Below are 26,977 nucleotides of genomic sequence, written 5' to 3' on the forward strand. Positions count from 1 at the left end.
CCGCGTGGCCGACGTCTACAGGTGAGGCCGCCCCGACCCGGCCCCGCTGGGGGCGGCACCGCGGGAGGGGTTTCCGGTGACAGGCTTGGGAGACTGAGGCGCTGAGTGCGGGAGGGGCTTGTCCTGGCTCACCGAGGAATCCGGAACTGGAAATGTGTTGGGAGCGCTTAACGCGTGCCAGGCTCCATCCACAACTGACAGTGCACTCATTGGTCGCCGCGCTGAATTAGGCCAGCGTGGCACTGTTCTCTGGGTGCCGTGGTGATGTACGGCGGGGAAGCCCGCGGGAAGAAGCAATCACAGTGACAGTTTAGAAAGAGTGCCCTCCAGATGATAAAACAGTTTGAGGTTGTGTTGTCCCAACCTGTGGTTATTGTCCCCAAGACAGGCGTGTGGACTTTAAGCCCGGGGTCCTCTCTGGAGCCCTGCCTTGTGCCAGAGCTCTGAGGAAGAGGAAGTTGGGAGTACACCCGAAGGACCCCTTTCATGCATCTGCCTTCAGTCCAGGAAAGGTCCACCAAGGTGATATGGCTATGTGATATGGATTTGTGCTCTTTTGCCCCCAGGTACTGCCAGTGAGCGTACCCAAGGAGCTCCTGGAGGACCTGTTGCCAGGACCAGTGACCCTGGTGATGCAGCGTTCCAAGGAGCTCAACAAAGACCTGAACCCCTTTACTCCCGTGAGTCACTCGGTTTTCCCTGTGATCTGAATCAGACTTCTTCGGCCCTTGAAATCTTCCTCCCATTCATTCCCTATTCCTCTGGCTTCACAGCTTGTTGGCGTCCGGATTCCTAACCATGCCTTCATGCAGGACTTGGCCCAAATGTTTGGGGGACCACTTGCACTCACCAGTGCCAATCTCAGCTCCCAGGCCAGCTCGCTGAGTGTTGAGGTGAGAATTGGCCCCAGCAGGCTAAACTACTGTTTCCTCAGAACCAATAAGGCTGACGCTGCCCTGGCAGAAATTTGGGCCTTTGGTTCAGCAGTGAGAAAGCTACCTATTTGGCATGGTTTAGAGGAGGGCATCCAAGTGAAGGAGTCTTGAAGGGGGCAGGTGGGGCATACTTGTAATGCCAGCACTAGGAGGCCAAGACAAGAAAATCTGTGTTTTGTTTTTTCAAGACGGGTTTCTCTGTGTAGCCCTGGCTGTTCTGGAACTCACTCTGTAGACCAGGTTGACCTCGAACTCATAGAAATCTGCCTGCCTCTGGCTTTCTTTTTTTTTTTCTTTTCTTTTTTTTTAACGAATTTATTTTTTTTATTTTATGTGCATTGGTGTTTTACCTTCATGAATGTCTATATGAGGGTGTCAGATTAAAACTGGAGTTACAGACAGTTGTGAGTTGCCTTGTGGGTGCTGGGAATTGAATCTTGGTCCTCTGGAACAGCAACCAGTTCTCTTAACTGCTGAGCCATCTCTGCAGCCCCCAGAAACTTTTTTTTTTTAAGTGTTGGAATGTTTTATCTTGAGAGGCCAGGGAAGAACAGGTGTATTCTTTGTATATATAATAATAGATTAAAGAGATGCTGGGGGTGGTGGCTCACACCTTCAATCCCAGCACTTGGGAGGCAGAGGCAGGCCAATCTCTGTGAGTTCGAGGCCAGCCTGGTCTACAGAGTGAGTTCTAGAACTTCATAGAACGACCCTGTCTTTAAAAAAAAAAAAAAGGAAGAAAGAAAGGGTTCTAGGAAGTAAAGACAGCCTTGTGAGGGGAGCAGCTGTAGCTGTAGAGACCTGATAACAGTGCTGAGAACTTGGGACACTAAAACATACGTTCACTTCTCTGTCACAGAGCCATTAAGTGACAGTCTTTTGTGTGTGTGTGTGGCAGGGACTGGTGGGGGAGGGGGGCAGGGTTTGAGACAGGGTCTTCACTGTGTAGCCCTGGAACTCCTTATATAGAACAGACTGGCTTTGAACTGCTTCTGCTTCCTGAGTGCTGGAATTAAAGGCCTAGGGCAGGGTCTTAATACTGTAACTCAAGGTGCTCTTGAACTCAGGATCTTCAGGCCTCCCCATTTTTGGATCTTTAACAGCACACCTGGCCTCACCCAATTTTTGACTCCTGACCTTATTGTTTTATCTCTGCTTGCCAGATAGGCCGGAGATAAGATCATCGTAATCCTGTCTTGGCTATGTGGTTTAGAACAAATGAGCATAAAGAAACTTTACTCCCTGTTGTTATATTTAAATTAGATACAGTTAAGTGAGAGGGCCTTGGAAATGTAGTGCCTGCTTTATTTGCTCTTGGTAGCTGTACCGTATGGAGCAGGGTGGGGGTGTTATCAGAGGAGAGGGGTAAGTTCTTACCTTGTCAACAACTCTGGGCCAGCACAGTCATTGTTTTATTGGTAACCCGTATTTATGATTCTCCTGTCACTAAGACCCTGGCTTAAATGCACTGGAGACTCTTCACTGAGGACAGAAAGACTAGCTCATTTAACAGTACAGCCCAAGGACTGAGTACTGCGGGTGGTGTGTTTGCAAAGTCCACCCTCTTGACTTCCATTGAGGTCTAGGATCTGGCTGCTAGAGCTGGAAAGACTCTTAGTAGTCACCTCGGCTGGCCCTCTCCCTTTAGGAACTTAGATGAAGCAATTTCATGCATCACATAGATATGATAGAAAGTCCAGGGTTAAAGCCCATCTCTGGGCTCATACCCAGTGTGCCACTTATTGGACTTAGGCCTCCACAGCCCCTGTAGTATTAGGATTTCCTTTTGGTACATTAAGGTTTTCTTTATGACAGATGTAACTTGGAGTGCATATCTAAGCGGGCTGCAGACTGGGTGTTAACTGTTTCCTTTGACACAGCTGAGCCTAACTAAGAGGTTTCTCTTCTGCTTAGAGGAAATGCCTGGATTTAAATGTGAGCCATGTGTGCAGGGTGACAATATGGCCATGCCCTTCTTTTACCTCTTTTCAGGAGTTCCAAGACCTCTGGCCTCACTTGTCCTTGGTCATTGATGGCGGGCCAATTGGGGATAGTCAGAGCCCCGAGTGCCGCCTCGGCTCTACTGTGGTTGACTTATCTGAGCCTGGAAAGTTTGCCATTATTCGCCCGGGCTGGTAAGGCTCTTTTCTTGTGCCACTGGGATATGTGAAGGAGGTTGGAAAAACAGAAGCTTTGACGGGCAGAGTTCATTCCCATCTTGTCTTGGTTGGGGGCACTGAGGGCCACCACAGGGAGGTAGGCAGTGGGCTGGGACCAAATTTGCTGAGATGGCTTTAGGATTCAAGTTTGATGAACAGAGCATGGGATAGTAATTGTTCGTGGTCAGACTGTAACTGCCTTCTATGTCTTCCTCAGTGCCCTAGAAACCACTACAGCCATCCTCCAACAGAAATATGGGCTGCTTCCTTCGCAGAGGTCCTGTTCATGAAACTTGGGGGGGACCCAAGGACCATGCTGGATACTATGTGTCTGCTAACTGGTTGGCAAGGCCTCATTGGCAGAGGCTCCTGGTGCTCCACCTGTAGCCTGGCTTTTTAGGGAACATCTCTCTGAACACTGTAGGCCAGAAGCTGCAGGTTGAGCCTTGTAGAATCATAAATCAACCAAAAATTGAACAAAGGTAAGAACATTCTTAGAGCGGCCTTATTATTTTAAGGCCTCACTTTTTAAGTTGACAGTAAATTGAGTGCAAAACTAGACTGTGCAGTCTAGAAGTCTCAGGACCAATGCAGGAAAGTCAAGGAGCCCAAGACAGCTTTCCTGGGTACCAGAGAGAGGTCATTTTAGGGAAATTATCCTGGGGGTCCCAAGTGAAATAATACTGGAAAAGAAAATCTTGACTGTTCTCGGCCAGTGACTTTCTTATTTATTGATAAAATAAATCATATAGTTCTGTGTTCTATTTAGCTTCACTGTTTCCTCAGAAGCCTTTTCTCTTTGTTCATAGGTGTGCCAAGTAGTCTCCATAATTATTTTTGAGTATTTAAGCTGTATTTTTCTTTATTATTAAAAAATGCTGCTGCAAACAATTGTCAATGGTTTATTTTTCTTTTGAACTATTCCCTTAGGGTAGGGTTTCTAGGTCAAGGTGTGTATGTGCATTATGGCTGTGGATGTAGATTAGCCTTCAGAAGATGACTTCAGTCAAGTCTCATTGAGGATGCCTGTTCCTTCCTCTTGGCCTTGCTGCATCCAAGCTCTATGTGGAGGAGATGAAATTAGCACTGCTTAGATCCAGCCCTCCTCCTAAGCTACAGGCTGAGTGGCCAGCCCTGCTCATCTGTCAGGCGGGGTTTAGTGTTGGTCAGTGGGCTGGTTGTCCTTGAAATGACTTGTATTCCACCTCATGCTCCCCCACTTGCTACCATTTTCCAGAGTCGTGGCTCAGCCTTAGCCTGTAAACCAGTAGTGGTTTTGGTGAACATTTTCAAGTGTGTTTTGAGAATCTTGCTGAAAAATGTTCCGTTGGTCTTACTTTAACAAGGATCCTTGCAATTAGCATTAGTTTGTTTATAAATAAGTACTGGCTTGTTAACTTCCCTCTAGAAATCTTACATAAACTCGTCATTTAAGCAAACCCATCTCCATTGTGCTAAAAGTAGCCAGCCCAGCCATACACTAATTTGTCACAGACTGACCTAGAGGTCAGCAGTTATGAGGGCCGCAAGAGGAATGTGTACTGGCAAATACTTCATATTTAATACAAATCACAGTAGTCCTGAAAGTGGCCCTAGTGGGTGGCCTCCCCAGCCTAGACAGCTGAAGGGAGAGTGACCTAGTCCTCTCTGCAGCTCTGTGTTCATCTGGGAAAGGCTCTGGAACACAGAAGTATTTTCTTGGAGGAAAAATAGCTGACCATCAGGCCTGGGTGTAGCTGTAAAGAAGGGCAAAACAGCCAAGGTGCTAGCTACATGGCTACACCAAAAGCAAGGTCCTGTAAGCTTCAGGAAGGGAGCCTGGATCAGATTCCCCAGAACCTGACAGTAAGTAAGGTGCTTAGTAATGAGTGTGGATGCGCAGGGTTTCCTGATAATGGGCACAGGAATCTCCTGGAAGGACCGAAACAAAGTCCCCTTTTAGAAGTGCCAAATACGGTTCCCTGTATTCAGCAAGAAGACGTGGGAAGGTGCCTGAGGACTTGTAGGCTGTCCAAAGGAAGTAAGGTGCATGCTAGCTCAGAACCCTGAGACCCTTTTAAGCACAGTGGCTGGCAACTCCACTACGTAGCCTGCCGCAGCTGCAAGCTAAAGGATGTGGAGCTGCCCTGAGCCGTGTGCAGCCTCCTGCCAGACTCCTCCATCAGGCCTTGCTTCATCACCCCAGCACCACCAGTCCAAGGGCCAGGCTCTGTTCTACATGAGTGAGCTGGCCCACCCACAAGCACCCATTGCTACTTGGGACTAGTGTGTGCCTATAGCCTCAGCTGAACCAGCTTGGTGACCTAATGAGGTTTGAGTACTGCCCCTCACATCAGCCACTGCTCCTTTTCCTTGACGAAGTGCTCTGCCCAGCGGCGGGTCAGCTCTAAATACAGGCCGGGCTGGTGAGGCAGGTAGTCCAAATAGAGGCGAGTTGGCGTCTTCTTGGGAACAGCCTTCTCGATCTGCGTGCCCTCGTGCCACTCATTGAAAGAGGTGATGGAGACGATCTCAGGCCTCACAGTCAGGGCCGCCTGCAGGGCTGTCTCGTAGTACTTGCCGTTGACCCTGTTCCGAGTATTGTGGTTGTTCCAGGGCCGGATGCTGGTGTCAATGTACCCAGGCCCCACGCTAGGGATGAACATCAGGTTGTTGGTATCACAGAAGTTCTTCACAGCTTTCCAGTTCTGATGGGAGGAGCCAAAGGAGAAGCCATTGGAGGCAAAGTAGGTGTACATTCCATCGAATCCTGCTGCAAGGATATCATGGGTGTGGCCCTCCTCCACCAGCAGCGCTATAAAGACCCCGTCGTAGGGAGTGTTCCGGATCGAGTGGGGCCCGTTTTGTGTCAGGAGGTGGGCCCAGGCCTCAGGGGATGTCAGGTATGAGTCGTAGACATAAAAGAGTGGGAGGCTCTTGCCCATGCTGTTCTTATAACGGTAAAATGCACCATGGGAGCCATACCTGAGGAGCAGGAGGGAGAGGCTTGAGTTGGTTGTGAGAAGCCAGCACAGTCGAAAGAGCAGCCACGGGGGAGATCTTTTTTCTGTGCTCACAGTCTAGGATTCAGCAGGTTACTTGTTGAACTTACGCCTTCAAGTATTAGCCTGCCTCCCTTCCCAGGCCTCGCTGACCTGTCATCCATCCCTAAGCCTCTTCTCCCAAGCCAGGCCACCACATCTTCGTCTGCATCGGGGCAGCAATCTCCAAATTGGTGCCTTCCTATGGAACCTGATCTGACCACTCCTTACTGTGACCTGTAAGGATGCCCCTGGGGGATCTGAACTTCCCTATTTTCATTCCTGCTACTACTCACCAGACTCCACTCCCTAACTGGCCTTTCTACCAACCTTTATGTGACCTTGCCCCATCTTAGGACATTCCATCTGCCAATTCTCTCTCTGCCTAGAATCTTCCCTTTTTCTCCAGATCTTTGCAGAACTAACTTACTATTATTATTTTATTATTTGAGACAGGGTCTCACTATGTGGCCTGGAGCTCAGTAAGCCTTGAGCTGACTTATTTTAAAAACCAGTGTGGAGGCGGGGATGCATGATGGATCTGGGGGGAGTTAGAAGAGTAGGAAGAGTGAATATGATATTTAAAACTACTTTTAACTCCAGCTTCCTCTTGTGGCCTCTGGGTACATACAGACACACACATACATATAAATAAAAGAATAAAATCTTTAAAAACCTTGGGGATTGAATCCAGGGCCTCAGGCATGATGGTGCATGCACGTGGCCTCAGCACTTGAGATGCTAAGGACAGAAGACTAGGAGTTCAGGGCAGCTTCATAAGAGCTCAAGGCCAGCCTAAACTATATGAGACCCTGCCTCAAAAACAACAGAATTCGCCGGGCGGTGGTGGCGCACGCCTTTAATCCCAGCACTCGGGAGGCAGAGCCAGGCGGATCTCTGTGAGTTCGAGGCCAGCCTGGGCTACCAAGTGAGTCCCAGGAAAGGCGCAAAGCTACACAGAGAAACCCTGTCTCGAAAAACCAAAAAAAAAAAAAAACAGAATTCTAGGCTCACTCATTCCTTTTAGCCTAACAACCATATTTATATCTCAGTTCTGGGAACTGTGGAGTCCACAATCAAAGTGCCTAACAAGTCTGATTCTTGGTGAGAGTTCTCTCAGCTGACAGGTGGCCACTAACTCGCTTTATGCACACATGGAAAGCAAGAGTCAGCCTCTAGGTGTCAGCACACAGGGCAAGTCCTCTCAGAAGCACATATCACCACCATTGTAAAGTAATTCCTTGAGAGCTGGGACATATGATACCTGCTCATGCTCAAGCTTCGCATATAAAGGACCCTGGGTTTGATCTCCAGATCCATAAAAAGAGGAAAAACAAAAACTTCTTGGGCACATCCTTAACACAAAACTTCACTTTGCTTTTTATTGGTTTTTTTCATACTGCAGATAGCTGTGGTTTCTCACTTCTTGGTTGGGGAGCTCTGCTGCACCACCAACCATTAGACTATAAGTATGAAGTAGAATAGCTGTATGAAGATAATAGCTGTATGTGTCAGCACCGAACAGTTTTTCAGTGACTACAAGTATGTATGAAGCACCTGCGTACTATAAAACAAGACTCAGGGCCCCAGAACTGGACCTGAAACTCAGTTCCCAGGACCCTCAACAGCTGCTGGGAACACACATATTCCACCCTGGATTGCCTGACCTGGCCCTCCGTCCCTTCTATCCCGACTTCCATCTAGAGTCCCATCTTACGTGTCAATGATGTACTTGATGTTGTCATGGACAGTGATGTCATCCCGGCCCTTGTAAGGTTGGATATGGAAGGCCACCTGTCACAAACAGAGGAGTTGCAGATCAGGTGACTATTCAGGAGTAGCACGACACATACAGCTTAATGCCACCAGCCATGGCTTGTAGGGAGGGGCTGAGTTCGAGAAAGCCTGGCAAGGATGGGCACAATGAAGGCTGCCACTGCCCTTCAGGTCAAAATGAAGGGTGAAGGTTTGTCTGTGTCCCACAACAGGGCATCCAAGAATCATTCTGGGGTCACTGCAGGATGGTGCTCAGTTTTCTACCTCGGTCAGCTCCAATCATGAACACCATGAGTCATGTGCCTACTCTCTGCCAATGGAAAATGTGCCACCATCTGTTAAACCTGCCAGTAGTGACCTCGGGAAGGCAAGGGGGATCCTCTGTCATTTCTCTTCTTTTACCTCGGATGTAGGAACTGACTTCCTCTATTGAGGTATTTGAGAAGAATGGCCACACACACAGCCTTCCACTCCGAAGGGGAACCTGCTTGCGGAGGCCTAGCATTGTCCTCCACTACGGAGTGGAGTCTAGAATTCCGTCTGCAGGTTCATTTGGTTCTTGCCTGCCCAGGATCCAGGATCAAGTGTCTCCAACCTAACCTATATTACTTAAGAAATGGAGAGATGATAGCTCATGAGTTAAGAGCACTGGCTACTCTTCCAAAGGACCTGGTTTCCTGGCACCCATGTCAAGTGACTCACAACTAACTCCATGGGGATCCAATGCCCCTGGCCTCCGCAGGCATCTGCACACACCTGTGCATACCCACACACAGATACAAAATTTTAAAAATACAAGTAAATATAAACAAAGATATTAGTAGTCTTCCATTTGTCCCCTAATTAGTTTTCTCAAAATTAAAAATGGTAACAGTTAACACAGTGCAGCCTGCTAGACCCTCTCCCAACACCACACTTACGTTCCTGTCAGCCTCAGCCACCCAGCACTAACTGGATGGCAGAGAAGGGGCATTCTCCAGAATGAGCGCTTGTGTAACCTTTTGAACTCACCTGGATGTTGTACTGATGAGCAGTGTCCAGAATGGCAGGGACCAGATCATCTGAGGGTTCCCCGTTATCATCAGCCATGCCAGGTGGGTACCAGGAAAGAACCAAGACTCCTAAACAAGACAGAAGCCCCTTCAGTGGTACACAGTGTGCCCCTCCCCGCTCCCCGCCCCATCAGCAGATATGTTCTTCTCAGAAATCATCTCCACCTGCATGATTCCTGAAAACCTTGAGCCAGGATTCTGCTAGGTTCTTAGGGACAGACCTGGGGCGCAGAGCTTAGCTGGCCTCGGAGCTGTCCGCACCAGCAGTGCTGAAGTTCTGCAGCCAAGGGGACCCGCTGAGGAGTGAGTGCATCATCTGGTAGCAAAAGGAAGGCTTAAGGGGTGGCCATGCCCACTCACCTGGAAGCCACAATCCTACCTCTGGGGTCCTACCTGAAGAAAAGCCTTGTGAAGAAGTCCTAGCCTCGTGCTTCCCATGGGAGAGAGCACCTGCCTTGACTGACTGCCCGTCTAGAAAGCAAGCCTGGACAGACTAGCCCGCATCCCAATTATCTTTGTCCCATTCCCTCCTTATCCATTCATTCATTCATTTTTTATTTTGGAGATACCGTCCCACTATGTAACCCTGGCTGGCTTCAAACTGGGAATCTTTCTGCCTCACTCTCCCAAGTGCTAGGATTATGGCCTTCGACACTAAGCCTGGATCTGGACCTTGCAGCTCTCCCTCACCCCATCTTGAGGTATAACAAGATGTATCATTAAAAGCTAGCAGAATTCAGTGACAAAAATCTAAGCTGGGTGAGCCTCCCCATGCCAGCATAATGCAGGAGGTTCTCCAGGACCCCTGGCTGGGCACTTCATGAAAGCTCCCGTCCTTGTCATATGTGTGCCCACCCTCCAGCCTGCTAGATCAACCATACGGCTGTTGCACTCCTCTGCACCTGCTGTGAAAGCAGAGGCCTCCCTAGGCTCTCCTTTGAACCCTAGACTTGAGGGACCAGGATCCCTGCTCTCCTGAAACCTGGAAGATCAACATACTTAAAGCTGCTCTTCTTACTAACACCAACTTTACCCTATGGAAGGCCCCTGGGGTTGTGGGTAAGAAAGACCCAGAAGGTACAGTGGAAATTAGAAGGAAGGGGCAGTGGTGTGCAGTAGGCCCGGGATAAGAGTGAGAGGTCAGGTTGGCAGGAGAGTGGGACCAGGGCCCCTGTGGAGGGGCATCAAGAGCTGAGGTTCAGGAAGGAAGGGTGAGGCTGGGGGACAGACTGGCTAGGGGGACTCACCGATGGCGGCTTCTTTGAGCTGGGTCATGTGCTCTCGTAGCACATCGGGGTCCCGTGAGCTGTAGGGCCCCAGCTCCGGGTAGAAGCTGGAGCCCAAGTCGTCTGGAGGGCTGTGGCGGCCACGCGGGTAGCTGGCCGAGATCTTGGGGTCCCAGTGCGGCACCATGACATGGTCCCAGTGAATGTAGTGGCCCTCGCGCCGCGGACTCCCGTACCACGAGTAATAGAAGGCATGCAGGTCGGAGTAGACGCGCAGGTTCTGCCGGGGCGCGGGATCGGCCTCGGCTGGGCCCAGCGAGGCGCGTGGGGCGGCTGTGCGCGGAGGCGGCGGCGGCGGAGGGGCGGCGGGGGCGGCCGGGGCGCGGGCGGGCGCGGGATTCCCTTCCGGACGCCGCTCGAAGGGCGCTAGCTCCGGGCCCGGGCCCAGTGCGGGCAGCCCATCCGGGGCCTTGAGCGTGCGCAGCCCCATGAGCGTGCCGAAGGCGAAGAGCAGCACCAGGAAGAGGGCGATGCAGGCGCGGCGTCGCCGCCGGGCCATGGCTTTCCCGCGGTGCCGGCTGCCGCGCTACCGGCCCCGGAGCCGCGCCATCCCGCCCGCCCGCCCACGCGTCCCAGGCCACGGCCCGCAAGCGCCGCGCGCCCAGGGCGGCTCCGCGCCTGTTCCCCGCAGTGCGGGCGGGCCCGGCACACACAAGATGCAGTGGCGCCGACCAAATGAGAGCGAGTGGAGGGGGGACCAGGCAGAGGAGTGCGAACCCAGCCTGGCGCCAGTGCAGAGTCCCGGGGCGAGTGCACTTGGGATCCGGATGGGTTGCAGGACCCGACCTTTCTGGTAGAAGGCCGGGGCGGAGGGTGGGAACCGAGGGTCTCTCGGCCTCTTACCGAACCTTCCTTCCACTGAGTTCTATCACCATCACCCCAGTTCGCTGCAGATGCCCAGTACAGAAGAGAGGCGTTGTGGGCCACCCTGCAAACTCTAGCTGGAGCCAGGAACCTAGTGGAGGGCCGCAGCTTGCAATGGAGCCTAACTCCAGGGCCAGGCTTGGCTCTCCTGTGCGCCCTGCGCAGTAGTACTGACTTGTCTTGGCCATCTATGCACGGTCCCCCATTCCTCCTCAACTCTGCTTCCAGTAGGCGGGCAGCACCCCCCTTCCCTCCCACACTGAGATTGAAGCCAGGGCCTTACACTCATGCTGGCAACAGTTCCACAGCAGTGAGTGAGTTCAATCCTCTTTGCTACTCTGTATTTTGAGACTAAGTTCCGCAGGCTGACCTTGGACTCAATCTATAGCCCAAGCAGACCTTGAGTTTGAACCATCGATCCTTCTTTCTACCTCAGCCTCCCAGTGCTGAGGTGATAGGTGTGAACCGCTACTCCTGGATTGTTTATTGTTTTCTAAGACGAAATCTCACAGAGTAGCTGAGGCTGGCCTGAAATTTTCTGTATGGCCCCGGCTAGTCTTGAACTCAGGATATTTCTGCCTTTGGCTCCAGACTGCTGGTATTACAGGCATGCATCACCATGCCTGGCTTTTCAGAAGGTTTCGGCAGAACTCCTATCACGTCTCACTAACATAAGTTGATCACGTTCACGTTGAAGCCAATCCATTGCCAAGGCCAATGAGAAATGTGAACAACATCCAAAGGACGCGAGAAAAATGGCCTTGAGTGTCTGTAGTGTCACCTTACCTTTGCAGAGCTGGAGTTCTTAAGAGGCCCAGCAGCGCAGGTAGATTTACCGTGGAGAAGGTAGGAACAAGTCAACCTTCTGACCCAGGAGTACAAGTCAACAGCAGAGGTAGAGGTGGCCTACTTACTGTGCCGACATACTGCGAATAGACATAAAAAATCAGCCGGAAGTCTGGGTCTAGGTCACCCAACCCAAAGAAAGTTGGTGGTCAGAAGTTCATCTCCAGGCAGGGAGAAGTCCAAATAACTCCCACGGAGGAGAAGAAAAGCCTTCAAGAAAAGGCTTATGCGGTCTGACATCACACTGAGGTCCTTGGAGGAAGCCCGTATTTACTGAAAGCCTGCTCCTACCACAGTGAAACAGGAGTTATCAAAGCCGTCCCTTGCTTTCAGATACCAAGGGAAGCTGAAAACAAGACGAGGCGATTGGGATGATTCAGTGGGTAGTAGTGCTTGCTGCCAAGCCTGATGATCTGAGTTCGAATTCAGGGACCCACATGGTGGAAGGAGAGAACTGAGTTCCACAAGTTATCCTTGACTCCACATTCATGTCACTGTGCACGCACACCCCACCCCCATGACACGCACATAAGTAAATAAATGTAATTTTTAAAAATTCAGCAAACAGAAAAGAGTCGATGAAAGGACATGGACACACTGTTGCTTACAGATGAAATACTGGCTAGACGTGGTTGTATGCAGCTGTGGTCCCAGCACACAGGAGGCTGAGACGGGAAGTTTGAGTTTAAGGCCAGCCTGAGATGCCCAGTAAGAGCAAGTTTTAAACATCAAAACGAACCAAACAATAAAATATTAGTGTCGATAGCAGTGGTTCTTAACCTGTGTGTTTTGACCCCTTTGAGGACTGCACATCAGATATTTACATTACGATTCATAACAGTGGCAAAATTACAGTTATGAAGTAGTAATGGAATAATTTTCTGGTTGGGAGTCACCACAACATGAGGGACTGTATTAAAGGGTCGCAGGGTTAGGAAGGTTGAGAACCACTGGTCTACAGGCTGGAGAGGTGGTCAGTTAGGAGCACTACTTGCTCTTCCAGAGGACCCTGGCTTACATGACAGCTCACAACTGTCTGTATCTCCAGTTCTAAGAGATATAACTTCTTCTTCTGGTCTTCTCAGACACCAAGCATGTATGTGGTGCTCAGACACACATGCAGGCAAAACACTTATACACATACATTTTTTTGAAAATATTGTCTAATGCCTCAAATATTTTTTTTTGTTTTGTTTTGGTTTGGTTTGGGTTTTTTTTGAGACAGGGTTTCTCTTTGTAACAGCCCTGGCTGTCCTGGAACTCTCTCTGTAGACCAGGCTGGCCAGGAACTCACAGAGATCCACCTGCCTCTGCCTCCCAAGTGCTGGAATTAAAGGCGTGCGCCACCAAGCCCAGCTGCCCCAAAGATTTTATATTTTTTTTAAACAAGAACAGGTTACTATATAAATGAGGAAAAATGTTTATCAGACTGTAAGAAGTATCTCTTGGAAATTGAAAACAACAGAACCCAATTAAAAAATGTAAAGATCTATTTGTTTTTATTTTATGTGTCTTGCCTGCATATTATGTGCATGCAGTGCTCAACGAGCCCAGAAAAGGGCGTTGGATCCCCTGGAACTGGAGTTGGAGTCTTTTTCTATATTATGTTACAGTATCGAATACATAATGTTAAAAATTACACACCAGGGCTTGTAAGATAGTAAAAGCTCTTGCTGCCAATTCTAAAGACCCGACTTCAATCCCTAGAACCCACTGTAGAAAGAGAGAAACAACTCCCAAAGCTCTCCTATTACCTTCACATGCATAGGCATGCTTGTGACAGACAGACAGACAGATAGACACACACACACACACACACACACACACACACACACACGCACACACACATCTTTTTGTTTGTTTGTTTGTTTATTTAACATAATTTCTTTATTGATTCTTTGGGGATTTCACATCATGTACCCCAATTCCACTTACCTCCCAGTCCCCCCACATCTGGCCCTCACCACTGCAGAGTCCCCCCAAGAAATTTTTCTTAAAAATTTTAATTCAAACCAAACAAAAGAAGCAAGCGAACAAACAAACAAAAAACAACAGCAAAAAAAAAAAAAAAAAAAACCCTCTTTGCTCCTCCATGTTTCCCGCCTCTCCAACGCCTCTTCATTCATCCTAGTGACATTGGGAACTGCCTTGTGTCCCACAGCTTGTCCAATCAGCTTTACTTGTAGGTGTTCATTGCAGTGAGTCATTGGTCTGGTTCAAGGCCTCTGGTTTCTGGTAAACCATCATCACTGGATCCTCACCGAAACTCCTCTCAAATATTCCCCGAGGCCGCCCCAGTCATGGAGATCCTCCAGGTATCGTTCCACAGGACCAGTCCCTTCCCGAGCTCCAGCAGGTCCTAGATGGGTTAGATGTTAGCATGGGCCAACTCAAGGCCTAGCTGTGAGCCTGGGTGATTTCTGAACTGGTCAGTCCTGGTCACTGGGGCCTCCCCGTCAGGCGAGAGGCAGAACTGGCTCAGCATGGCCCTTTGATTTCATCACACATGGTTCCTGTGGCCCCCTGCCAACACACACATCTTAAAATAAAAGTTGAAAAAAGAAATAATAGGGCCAGGAGAGATGGCTCAACAGTTAAGATCACTTGCTGCTCTTGCACAGTACCTGAGTTAGGTTTCCAGAATCTCCATGATGCCTCACAACCATCCATCCCTAACTCCAGTGTCAGTGGATCTGACACACTCTTCTGCACTCCATGGGCAACAGGCACAAACATGATGTACATACACAAATGCAGACAAAACACTTATAGACATAAATAAATCTAAAAGAGATTATTTTTTTGATTGCAGATCACCCTGGCTAAAAGGTCATGAATACCAGCTGTAACCTTGTGCTGATGCTGGTCTTACTGGGCCCACATTCTGTTATTTCCCTGCAGCTTCTCAGCGAGGTTTGCAGAGAACCAGACAAAACCTGACCATAAGGGGGGGCTTCGCCTCCTCCAGTCTGGTTCTCCTTTCCCTGCAATTCACAAGGGCTGACCCACTGCTTCTGTCCTCTCCGGCTAGGATTTCTTTAGCTGCTGACCCTACATCAACATCTAAAACAAACCTAGAGTGGGAGATATAGCTCTGTGGTTAGAGTGTTGGCCTTGTACACACAAAGGCCCTGAGTTTGATCCCCAGCACTGAAAAAAACAGACATGGGTAGTACTTTCGTGTAATCTCACTATTATGCCAGGACTCAGGAGCTGGAGGCTGGAGGGTCAGAAGTTCTAGGTCATCTGTTGCAACATTTCAAGTTTGAAGCCAACCTGCACACAAAGACCTTGTCTCTTGAGATAGGGTCTCACTTTGCAGCCCTAGCTGACCTGGAACTCACTATGTAGATCAGGCTGGCCTTGGACTCAAAGAGATCCACCTGCTTATGTCTCCTGGGTGACAAAATTAAGGGCTTGTACCACCATACTGGCATTAAAATAGGTCTCTTTTTGTTTGTTTGTTTGTTTGTTTGTAAGGTGTACACTTGTATTAAGCGGGTCTCAAGTGTGTACTGGCAAGCCCCGGCTGCCTCAACACTTCAACCTACTCCCAGGGAGACCAAAGCCACCATACATCAAGTTGAGGGGACAAACAAAAGGAGGGCCATGATGGTTGACCATTCAAAAATAAAATAAAAAGTATTAAGGTGGAAGATCTGGGGAGGTTGTTTTGTTTTGTTGTCATTTGGTGGTTTGAGACGAGACAGGGTTTCTCTGTGTGGCAATGTTGGCTGTCCTGGAACTCACTTTGTAGACCAGGCTGGCCTTGAACTCACAGAGATCTGCCTGCCTCTCCCTCATGCCTGGCTCTTTAATTGCTTCTTAAACATACTGTGTTAATTCTTCCTTTAAATCTATACTTCCTGTTCACATTTCATCCATGATTCAAGCCATCTTCCCTCCATGGTCTCCATCTGAACCTCACCTCCAAGGATGATTGCTGACATCTTTGTCTCTTCTTCATTTTACAGAGGACAAAACAAAGACTTGCACCCTTGTTGCTGGGTCCTAATGGCTCCCTCAGAGGAGGGGGTGAGAAGGCGTGGAGTCAATGACACAGACCCCGGGAGTCAGGTGAAAGGCAAACAGCAAACTCCTTTATTCAGTAACAGGGAAAGCCTTATGTACCCTCTTCCCAGCATCCAGGCTGTGTACCGATCTAGTGACATTGCGTGGTTGTCCCTCATTGGCTGGGCACAATCAGGAGCTCTGACAGTACCTGTTGCTAGGCCCTCAGTCAGACTCCACATGATCAGGAACTCTGGACAGCACCTGTTGCTAGGCCCTCAGTCAGACTCCATGTTGGCTCATAAGGAAGTACATTATGTGCATGCCTTGGCAACTGGTTTGAGCCAATTTCCTCAACCCTTGGGCCTGTCCCACTATAGACCCTCAGGAAGAGGCTTAGCTGAGGTGAAGTAATATCCACCCTGACTCTTCACATAAGTGTCTCCTGTTCCTGGACACAGCCCGTAGAAACACTAACAGTGCTGCTCTTGACTGGCTTCAGATGTGATCTCGTCCTCTCCTACCCTGAGGTTTACAGAGCAGTGTTGGGGCAGAAAGGCTCCACTTAGTTCAGAACCATGCTCAGAAAGTGTGAATAGACACAGAAGAGGCAACCCAGAGCGGTTGGCCCTGGGGAATGAGACTCAGGAGTGGAAGAGGAAGATGGGGGATTACATCTTTATTACAGGACCTGCAGTATGGTTTGACTTTTAATACAATGTACAATATTTGATGAAAAATGAGAGTGAATTTAAACAAATTGAACAGTGAATCTTCTAAGATTGTGGATGTAGCAGGAAGGAATATAGGGAAATCGATGTCTCACAGGTTTATGGTAAGGATTACACAGAATAAGGCTGTTCATACATGTTTGTATTGGGTCAGACTCAAGAATTATTTTTACATTCGTGTGTGTGTGTGTGTGTGTGTGTGTGTGTGTGTGTGTGCATACCTGTACCATGGAGTACATGTAGAAGTCAGAGGACAATTGTGAAAGTCAGTTCTCACCTTCCACCACGTGGGACTTGGGGATTGAACTCAGGCTGTCAGGCTTGGTGGCAAGTGCCTTTATGTGCTGAGCTTTCTCTCAAGGTCCTAGTTTTGGCTTTGGGGAGCAAGGTCTCACTATGTAGTCCGAGCTGGCCTTGAACTCACATTACTCCTGCCTCAGCCTCCTGAATTCCGATCATGGGTACATATCACCATGCAAAGCTGGGTATTTGGAAGGAATTGGAGCACTGAAGTCCCACTTTTGAAGTCAGTGAACGCCTGTGCATTTTTTTTATTTACACTGCCAGGATTTGAAGCCAGACCCTCACACATGCTGGCAAGTGCCCTGCTGTGGAATATTATTTTAATTGGGCAAAGATGTATTACATTTGTTTATGCTGTGAAATATTACTTTAACTGTACAAAGGTGTGTTACATTTGTTTCTGCTGCCTTTGTTTACTGGTGTAAGGATGTATGAAATTTGTTTATGCTACATTTCTTTAATTATGAGAAGATGTGTCTGTCTAAAGCACCTGATTGGTCTAATAAAAAGCTGAATGGGCCGGGCGGCGGTGGCACATGCCCTTAATCCCAGCACTCGGGAGGCAGAGCCAGGCGGATCTCTGTGAGTTCGAGGCCAGCCCGGACTACCAAGTGAGTTCCAGGAAAGGCGCAAAGCTACACAGAGAAACCCTGTCTCGAAAAACCAAAAAAAAAAAAAAAAAGCTAAATGGCCAATAGCTAGTCAGGAGAGGGATAGGTGGGGCTGGTGGGCAGAGAGAATAAGTAGGGGGAGAAATTTAGGAGAGAGAAGAGCACAGGGAGAAAGAGAAGAACATGCCCAGGGCCAGCCAGGCAGCCGCCAGAAAGACACGGAAGGAGCAGGAAAAGTAGGACATACAGAAAGAAAGGTAAAAAGCCCTGAGGCAAAAGGTAGATAGAGAGAAACAGGTTAATTTAAGTTAAAAGAGCTAGCCAGACATGAGCCTAAGCTAGGCAGAGTATTCAAAACTAATAAGAAGTCTCCCTGTCATGACTGGGGAGCTGGTTGGTGGCTCCAAAGAAAAAGCCTGGTACAGAACTAAATAAGCATGCTTCGGATCTCCATGGAGATCACAGATAATGGCACAGGATAGTGCAGCTACTTAGGCAGACCAAGGACTCTGAACAAGGCCGATCACCCTCTTTGCAGCTGTCCTGTGTGATACACTGGGATGAAGGGGAAGATGTGACTGGGCACTAACTGGTTAGTGCCCATGCTTGTACCAAGTGACCCATCTTGGTTACTGATCCCAGACGGGTGACCTAAAACTTAGGGGCTGGAGATGTAGACTGTGCTTAGCATGCTTGAGGGGCCCTAGGTTTCATCCCAGGATGGGGGTGGGGTGGGAGGGAGAGGGGGACAGACTATCTCACCATCCTCAGCAACTTCCAGACCACTCTCAAGCCATCTCTGACCACTGGGCTATCCAGTTCCTTCTTCTAAAATATTTTATTTTTATTACAGGGTGTGGTGGCACCCACCTTGAATCCCAGCACTTGGGAGGCAGAGGCAGGTGAATCTCTGTGAGTTACAGGCCAGCCTGGTCTACACAGTGAGTTCCAGGACAGCCAAGGCCATGTAGAGAGACCCTGGTTTGGATATTTCTGTCTGTGATAGACAGACCTGAGTGAACACCGTGGCTCCCATTCCCTGATGTTCCTGACAGTCTGCAGTCCCTTTCCTTGAGCATGGACAGGATCTGTGACAAGCTTCTAGCCAGTAGAATCTGGCTGTGATGAGGAATGTTGGAGACATAATTAGGTTCTTAAATCAGGTCAGCCCAAGTTAATTAAGATAGAGATGGTCCTGACTTAATAAAAAAAAATCCGAAAAGAGACTAGAAAGGGAGTCTATGGTAGGCTTGATGAAATAAGAATTCTCAGCTAGGCGTGGTGGCACATTCCTGCAAGTCCAGCATTTGCAAGGTGGAGGCAGGAGGATCAGGAGTTCAAGGTCATCCTTGGCTACATAATGAGATTCAGTTAAAGAAATGAAAGAGAAAAGAAGGCAAGCAGGCAGGCAGGAAAGAAGGAAGAAAGAATGGATGGATGGGTAGAAGGAAGGAAGAAAGGATAGATGGATGGATGGGTAGATGGATGGATGGATGGATGGATGGATGGATGGATGGATGGATGGAAGAAAGGATAGATGGATGGATGGATGGATGGATGGATGGATAGATGGAAGGAAGGAGCAGCTTCGTTGGGATTCTTGCTGGCAGGGACTTGCAGGTATCTGCCCACAGTCTGAAGGAACTTGGAAGCAAGTTAAATTCTGAAGGTGAGTTCCCATACAAGAATGCAACCCAGGGGGCTGGAGATGACGCAGTGGTTAAGAGCACATATTGCTTTTGCAAAGGTCCAATTCTATTCCCGCGTCAGGCAGCTCACTCTAGCTCTCTAGGGGATCTAACACCCTTTTGTTCTCCACACTTATATGAAGATATATACACATACACACTAATAATAATAATAATAATAATAATAACTAGTAATAATAACTAATAATAATAATAATAAAGATGGGTCAGGGTAGAGTACAGTGGCAAAATACTTGCTCAGCATGTACAGGGCCTTGCTGAGATGAAAAAGAGAGAGAGAGGGGAGAGGCAAGAAAGGAGAAAGGAAGGGAGAAGAGAGAGAGGGAGACAGAGGAAAAGGAGAAAGAAGCAATATATATGTAATGACACAGACGTGTTCTCCCGACGTTCCAGAGGCTGACAGGAGGATCTGCATTCAAGGCTGGTCTAAGCTACATAGAGACCCTGATTCAACAAACTATAAAAAAACCAAAGGGGAAAGGGAGCTGGAGATGTATGTGGCTCAGTTGGTAGAATGCTTGTCTGGAGTTCAGGAAGCCCTTGGTTCAATCTCCACACTGCATAAATTGAACTTAGTGGATCAGGCCTGTGACCCCAGGACTTGGAAGATGGAGGCAGGAGGACCGATGGGCCTCTACTACAGTAAGGGCATAGCAATTCAAGCTGCCGAGTTTGTGGTCCTGTGATACACAATACTAGAAAAGTAGTTGTCTTTGTTGTCTCCGTCACTAAATACACAGACCTGAGGTTTTTAGTTGGGACTCCTTGGGTCTGGTCTTAGCTCGGCCATGATTTTCTTGGACTTTGATATCATCCTGCATGCTATTTTGTCTCATGTAGCCCAGTCTGGCCTTGAACTTTCTATGTAGCAGAGACAGTCTTGATTGAATGTTCCAATCCTCCTGCCTCCACCTCTGCAGTGCTGAGATTACAAAACCACAGCTACACCCAAGACTTCCCTGCAGGCAGACTTTTCTCTCCCCAAATAACCACACGGAGACTTATTATTAATTACAAATGCTCGCTGATACTACCGCTTGTTTTTAGCTAGCCCTTATGACTTAATCAGTTTCTATTGATCTATGTGCTGCCCCAGGCTCGTTTACCTCATGTAATCCTGTTAGCTCTGTGCCTCATGGCATCTCCTCCAATTCTGCCCTTCTTTTCCCCAGCATTCTCTCTGCTCAGAAAATCCTGCCTAGCCATTGGCCAATCAGCTTTTTATTAACCAATTAGAGTAATACATATTTATAATGTATAAAGATTGTTCCACAGCACTTCCCAGGTTTCTTTCTTTTTAAGATATATTTCCAAAAAAAAGGACACATTTTGCCGGGCAGTGTTGGCACATGCCTTTAATCCCAGCACTAGGTAGGCAGAGCCAGGGGGATCTCTGTGAGTTCGAGGCCAGTCTGGTCTACAGAGCAAGATCCAGGACAGGCACCAAAACTACACAGAGAAACCCTGTCTCGAAAAAAAACAACAAAAAAAGAATATATTTACTTTCTTACATATTATGTGTGCGATCCTCCTGCCTCCACCTCTGGAGTGCTGAGATGACAAGACCCAGCTTCCCATAGTTCTTTTTTTAAAGAATATATTTATTTTTACTTTACATGTATGAGTGTTTTCCTGCATGTATGTATGTGTACTGTGTGTGTGGTGTCCACAGAAGCCAGAAGAGGACAGGAATTAAGGACAGTTGTGAGCCATCATGTGTGTGCTGGGAACCAAATCCAGGTCCTCTGCAAAAACAACACGTGCTCTTAACCACTGAGTCATCTCAGCTCCCCTACCCAGATATTATTTAAAGATTTACTACGTTTTAAGTGTGTGGTGTGTGGTGTGGTGTGTGTGTGTGTGTGTGTGTGTGTGTGTGTGTGTGTGTGTGTATGAATGTGAGCCATGTGTGCAGTGGCTACAGAGGCCAGAAGAGGGCATCAGATCCCTGGGAGCTGAAGTTATAGGTGTTATGAAAAGCCTGCTGTGAATACTGGAAACTGATCTCAGGTCCTGTGGAAAAGCATCAAGTGCTGTGCTGTCGCCCTCTGGGCCACCTCCCTGGGCCAGTCTGTTATTTTAATACTGAAACTCTCTCTCTCCACATTAACTCTCCAATCAGCTAGGCATCGTTTGCTGCTTTAGACTCATCTATTCCACTGAACTTAGACATTTGGTTTTCCAGTTGTAGGATTTAAATTGTATTCTTTTTTTTTTTTTTCATTGCGAGGGATGAAACCTCAAGTGACAATTATCATACCAGAGCTCCACCACTGAGTTCTGCCCCTAAGCCATACCTTCCTTTTTATTATTTTGGTTTTTCTTTTGGTGCATTTCTTTTTGTGTGTGGTGCAGAGGAAGCTTTCCTTTGTTGAATGTGGTTTGGCGATTGGTTGCCACTGTACTGTCCCAGTAGAATCTTGACGTTCGACACAGTTGTACTCCATTCTGTTACATCTCTCTTCTGCCTGAGCCAGTGTCAACTCCTGTTTCATCCAGCTGACAAATGCTCACAGCTAGTGTTCCCATGCCACCCTTCCCCATGACAGCAGCAGCAGCTCCTGGTACCGAATGCCATTGAAACTAATAGATTTTCTGCCCCCCACCCCCAATAATAGGTTTCTCCACCGATGCAGTAAGCCAGATCAAACCGAATTGAAAAACTGTAACAACAGGTTTATTTGAGCAAAGCAACTACCTGGCAGGTTCTCCAGTCCCAGAGATGGAGGCGGGAGAAGCCGCACCCACAAACGAAAGCAGGGAGAGTTTATAGGTTGTAGGCCAGGGGTGATGACCAGTCTGCCACTAGCTGGGTTTGTAACCAAGTATGGTCAAAAGCTGAGCATTTTTAGGTGGGGACTTGGGCAGCTGGTAACTTCAGGGGAGGAAGCTGCAGAAGCCACCAAGAATACAGAACGGGGCTTTTTTGGTGCCTTGTCTTTATTCAGAGACTCTCTGAGAGGGTGGGGTTTGGAGAGAGAGAGAAAGAAATGGGGCTTTCTGGATCAAACAGGAGTGACCTTGAGGTTCCAACCCAACAGAAACATCTAAAGAAGTGAGACACGGCCCACCAAGCCACTCCCCCTCTCTTTTAAAAAGTATTTTATTTTATTTTATTTTATTTTATTTTATTTTATTTTATTCATGAAGGAATCAGATCCCCTGGAAATGGAGTTACAGACAGTTGTGAGCTGCCATTGTGGGTGCTGGGAATTGAACCCGGGTCCTTTGGAAGAGTAGCCAGTGCTCAACTACTAAGCCATCTCTCCAGCCCCTTAAAAAGTATTTATTTATTTATTTATTTATTATGTGTATAACTGTTTTGCCTGAATGTGCCACATGTGTGCCTGGTGCCCTCAGAGCTCAGAAGAAGATATCAGATCTCTTGCAACTGAAGTTACAAATGTTTGTGAGCTGCATACAGATGATTGTAATTATCTGAGACGCTAGGAGCTAAACCCTGGTCCTCTGCAAGAGCAGCCATTGCTCTTAACCATGGAACCAACTCAACAGCTTTTGTGGGTTTTTGTTTTTGGGGTGTGTGTGTGTGTGTGTGTGTGTGTGTGTTTGGTTTTTTTAAAAGATTTATTTATTTATTATGTATACAGAAGAGGGTGCCAGATCTCATTACAGATGGTTGTGAGCCACCATGTGGTTGCTGGGAATTGAACTCAGGACCTCTGGAAGAGCAGTTGGTGCTCTTAACCTCTGAGCCATCTTTCCAGCCCCTGGTTTTGGTTTTTCAAAACAGGGTTTCTCTGTGCAGCCTTGGTTGTCCTGAAACTCATTCTATAGACAAGGTTGGAACTCTGAGATCTACCTGCTTCAGGCTTCTGAGTGCCTCAATTAAAGGTGTGTGCCACCATGCCCAGCTTTTGTAGCTGTAAGTTTTCTCAAGTCCTGATTTTCTCCATTCCCACCCAGGCCCACGGTCCCTCAGCCACTTATAAAATAATCATTCAGAAGCTTAATATTATTTACAAACTGTATGGCCAATGGCTTAAGTTTCTTGCTAGCTAGCTCTTTCATCTTAAATTAACCCATTTCTATTAATCTCTGTTTTGCCACATGGCTGTGGTGTTACCTGTCTGCTGGCATGTTGCTCCTTGGACAGCAGGCTGGCTTCTCCCCGACTCTGCCTTCCTTCTCCCTCTATCTCTCTTGGATTTCCTGCCTGGCTATAAGCTGATTTGGCATAGGCCAGAGCAGCTTCTTTATTAACCAATGGTAGCAACACATATTCACAGCATACAGAAAGATATGCCCCAGCAAGCTTGTTTGTTTTTTTGAGGGAAGGTTTTCACTAACTACTCCAGGTTGGCCTTGAACTCATAATCCTCCTGTCTCAGTTTTGCATATGCTGGAATTACAGGTATTTGTCACCACTCCTGACTACGCATCTCATTTCAGATGGGAACTTATTTTCTCTGACCCTCAATTCAGAAGGTCAGGGATGTAGCACATGCCAGAATGAAAATGATTAGCCAATCATAATCCTTATTGATCTTGGAAATTGCAGAGAAATCATTTTCTCTGAGCAGAGGATTAGAACAAGAACAACCACATACGCCCGGGGCTGCATCAGCATCATGAGACAGTGAATGCGAAGCAAGGGAGGGTGACTTAAAGTATAAAGTGAATTGTCTGAGATGGAACAATTGGGTGTTTGCACGTAGATAAACATTTGTGAGACGAGGTTCCATATCGCTGAGGTTGACCTCAGCTCACTGTGTCTCTAAGAATGAACGTCTGACTCTCACATCTCTATCTCCCCAGTGCTACCCCGGCAAGTGTACAGCACTACACTCGGCTTCCGTGGTGCTGGGAATCAAATCTAGGCAAGGACTCTACCAACTGAGCTACATCCCCAGCCCTGACTTAATATTATTCATTCATTCATTCACTTGTTTATCTGCCACATAACAGATAAGCTTTATTTATAGTGGAGTGATAGTAGAGGTTAGAAAGGAATACACTGTTGTGACTGACAGGAACACAGGATGGGAGGTACCCAAGGCTAGACCTAAAATGTTTTTGGTTTATATCTACTTGTGGTGATTTGAACGAAAGTGACCCCCATAGGCTCATATGGGGTGACACTATTAGGATCTGTGGCCTTTTTGGAGAAATTATGTCACTGGGGGCGGGCTTTGAGGTTTCAGATGCTCAAGCCAGGCCCAGTGTCACACTCTCTTCCTGCTGCTTAAGGATCTGGATGTAGAACTCTAGGGTCCTTCTCCAGCACCATGCTTGTCTGCACGCCACCATGCTTCTCATCATATGATGGACTAAACCTCTGAACTGTGAGCCAGGCCCAATTAAATGTTTCCTTATAAGAGTTGCTGTGGCCATGGTGTCTCTTCATAGCAATAGAAACCCTAGCTAAGAGTGTGTTTGTATGTCTGATGTATGGATGTATGTGTGAGTGGTGGCATAGTCATGTCATGGTTTATGTGTGGAGGTCAGAGGACATCTAATGAGAGTTGGCTCTCTCCTTCTACCATGTGGGTTCCTGAGATCAAAATCAGGTCACCAGGGTTAACACCAGTGCCTTTACTGGCTGAGCCATATTGTTGATTCAGGAATTATGACTTTTTTTGGTTTTTTGAGACAGGGTTTCTCTGTGTAGTTTTGGTGCCTGTTAATTTAACTCAGTTAAATGGGGGCACTGCAAGGTAGAATTTGAATTAAAACAAACAAACAGGGGCTGTAGAGATGGCTCAGCGATTAAGAGCACTAACTGCTCTTCCAGAGGACCCAGGTTCAATTCCCAGTACCCACACGGCAGCTCACAACTGTAACTCCAGTTCCGTAGAATCTGGCTCCCTCACACATACATGCAGGCAAAACACCAATGCACATAAAATAAAAATAGATAAAGATTTTTTAAACAAACAAACAAAAACTGCTATTCAGAGAAACATGTTACATCCTATTCTTTGTACTAGTGGTCAGCCAAGGGATGTGGAGACTTGGGGCTATCAGAATCTGATGCCATCCAATCCTAGAAGCCTCCAGCCCCTTCCTCACATTCACACAGCTGCTTCCATGTAGAGTGGCTCCCTGTGCACATCCCCCCTACAGAAAAGCATATGGCAGGCACATTGTTACACAACTCTGACCCCCTAGGCAGTTTCACTCCTCACCAAAAATCAATGTACTCCTTCTAATCGCAGACAGCAGGATGGATGCCAATCGAGTGTGGCCATCACCCAGCTTCCCAACGCATAGATTCCTTCTTAATGCTGTTATGTCGAGTGTGTAAGCCTGGACCATGATGAATTCACCAAGGTAAATGTCACTTCTGATACCACTTGGCAGCTGGCCAGGCAACGAGTCCTGATGACACCCCCTCCTCGTCAAGTCCGTTTCTTTCCTCCAGACTTCTTTCCTTTCTAACCTCCCATCTCAAGCAGCTGTGCTTCGGTCTGTCCCCCACTGTCTTTTCTCTCATCTGTCTAATTCTGTCTTTCATCCTAGTTCATCACTTGACCTTTTTCCATCCTTTCTTTCCTCCCCTAGTTTGACTTTAATTAACGGTGGAGTTGAATAATACTGTAACAGAGCCTATGTGCCAAGTACTGTGGTGGGCCATATGCTAATCTTAGATCCTAAAGCACATACATGAACTCTCTACTTGGAAGATAGAAACAGGACTATCAGGAGCTTAGGGTTATCCTCAGCTACGTAGGGAATTGGAGGCTAGTCTGGTCTATACAAGACCCTGTCTAAAGTTTCTTTTTGTTTATAACTACGTCTCATTTTTACTTGTGAATCAATTACCTCAGGAAAGAATCCATCTTGGAAATGTTCATTTCTTTATTATGCTGGTGAAGGAGATATGGAATGGGCAAGGAAAGCAACAAATGAAAATGTCCCTTTGTGGAATAAAGCTCCTTACTGCTCGGCACCCCCATGTCCTTCCTGAGAGTAGACTTGGTCCTGAGTTTCCTTGTGCAATGTTAGTGTTCTCCGTGGAGGAGATGACTTTCTCTGTCCAGTGAGATACTCCCCGCATCTGTGAAACCAGAATTTCTACATTTAGAAATCCTCTCGGTAATGTGGAGATGGAAATTATGATAAAGTTTGGATCCTCGTAGCTAGAGAGACGGCTCAGCAGTTAAGAGCGCTGACTGCTCCTACGGAGGACCCAGGTTCAGTTCCCAGGACTCACACGGCAGCTCACAACTGTCTATAACTCCAGTCCCAAGAAATCCAACATCCTCTTCTTACCTCCAAGGGCGCCAGGCATACATGTGATGCACAGACATATATACAGCAAAAACACTCATACACATTATAAAATAATAAAGTAATTCAACTGAGGCCCTAATACCGACCTCTTAAAAAAAATAAGTTTGGATCTGCATCCTGGAAGACCACGTGAAATTATTTTTGGTGTTGAATTGTGTCTCACAGTCCATCAAGGTTTCATGCTCTGGTCTTAGAAAACAGTGAAGAAGAGGAGGAAGCCTCCCTCCCTCCCCCCCCCCCCCCCCCCGATCCAAGAAGGAGCCTGAAAGAAATGAAAAACAGCTATTTCCAGGTGTGTCCTGGGCACCTCATTTCTTACTCCAGGAAATGAAGGCTGCTGGATCCTAAAGATACCTGTCATGGAGTCTTGGTTACAGACAGGAGGAGTGGAAAAGTAAATTCTGGCCTGATTATGAAGAT

General features: G+C 47.7%; 3 protein-coding genes across 4 annotated transcripts in view; 1 reads left to right on the plus strand and 2 right to left on the minus strand.

Annotated features, from left to right (window-relative positions):
• The window catches only part of C2H1orf122 (chromosome 2 C1orf122 homolog), a 1,379-nt gene extending 1,169 nt beyond the window's left edge, over window positions 1–210 (minus strand). The window contains exon 1 of the mRNA XM_059255882.1: window positions 38–210. Within this exon, the coding sequence (XP_059111865.1) occupies window positions 38–210 (173 nt within the window). The remainder of the gene's footprint in view (window positions 1–37) is intronic.
• Window positions 211–545: 335 nt separating this feature from the next.
• Yrdc (yrdC N6-threonylcarbamoyltransferase domain containing) lies at window positions 546–3,985 on the plus strand (the record flags this gene model as incomplete). Its single annotated transcript, XM_059255883.1, has 4 exons — window positions 546–680; window positions 774–893; window positions 2,928–3,070; window positions 3,312–3,985. Coding segments are annotated over 4 exons (471 nt in total), but the record flags the coding sequence as incomplete, so codon positions are not given.
• An 879-nt stretch (window positions 3,986–4,864) lies between these two features.
• Window positions 4,865–10,727, minus strand: Maneal (mannosidase endo-alpha like). Of its 2 annotated transcripts, XM_059256106.1 has the most exons (4): window positions 10,190–10,727; window positions 8,902–9,011; window positions 7,832–7,908; window positions 4,865–6,058 (listed from the first exon to the last, which is right to left on the minus strand). In XM_059256106.1, exons 1-4 carry the CDS (start codon window positions 10,725–10,727, stop codon window positions 5,422–5,424), a joined length of 1,362 nt encoding a protein of 453 aa, XP_059112089.1. In that variant the 3' UTR covers window positions 4,865–5,421. The 2 variants fall into 2 exon arrangements, with proteins under 2 accessions (XP_059112089.1, XP_059112090.1); XM_059256107.1 differs by lacking the exons at window positions 7,832–7,908; window positions 10,190–10,727 and having other exon boundaries at window positions 8,902–8,972.
• Between the last annotated feature and the right edge of the window lie 16,250 nt (window positions 10,728–26,977).

Source organism: Peromyscus eremicus, chromosome 2, assembly GCF_949786415.1.
Source record: "Peromyscus eremicus chromosome 2, PerEre_H2_v1, whole genome shotgun sequence".
Lineage (NCBI taxonomy): Eukaryota > Metazoa > Chordata > Mammalia > Rodentia > Cricetidae > Peromyscus > Peromyscus eremicus.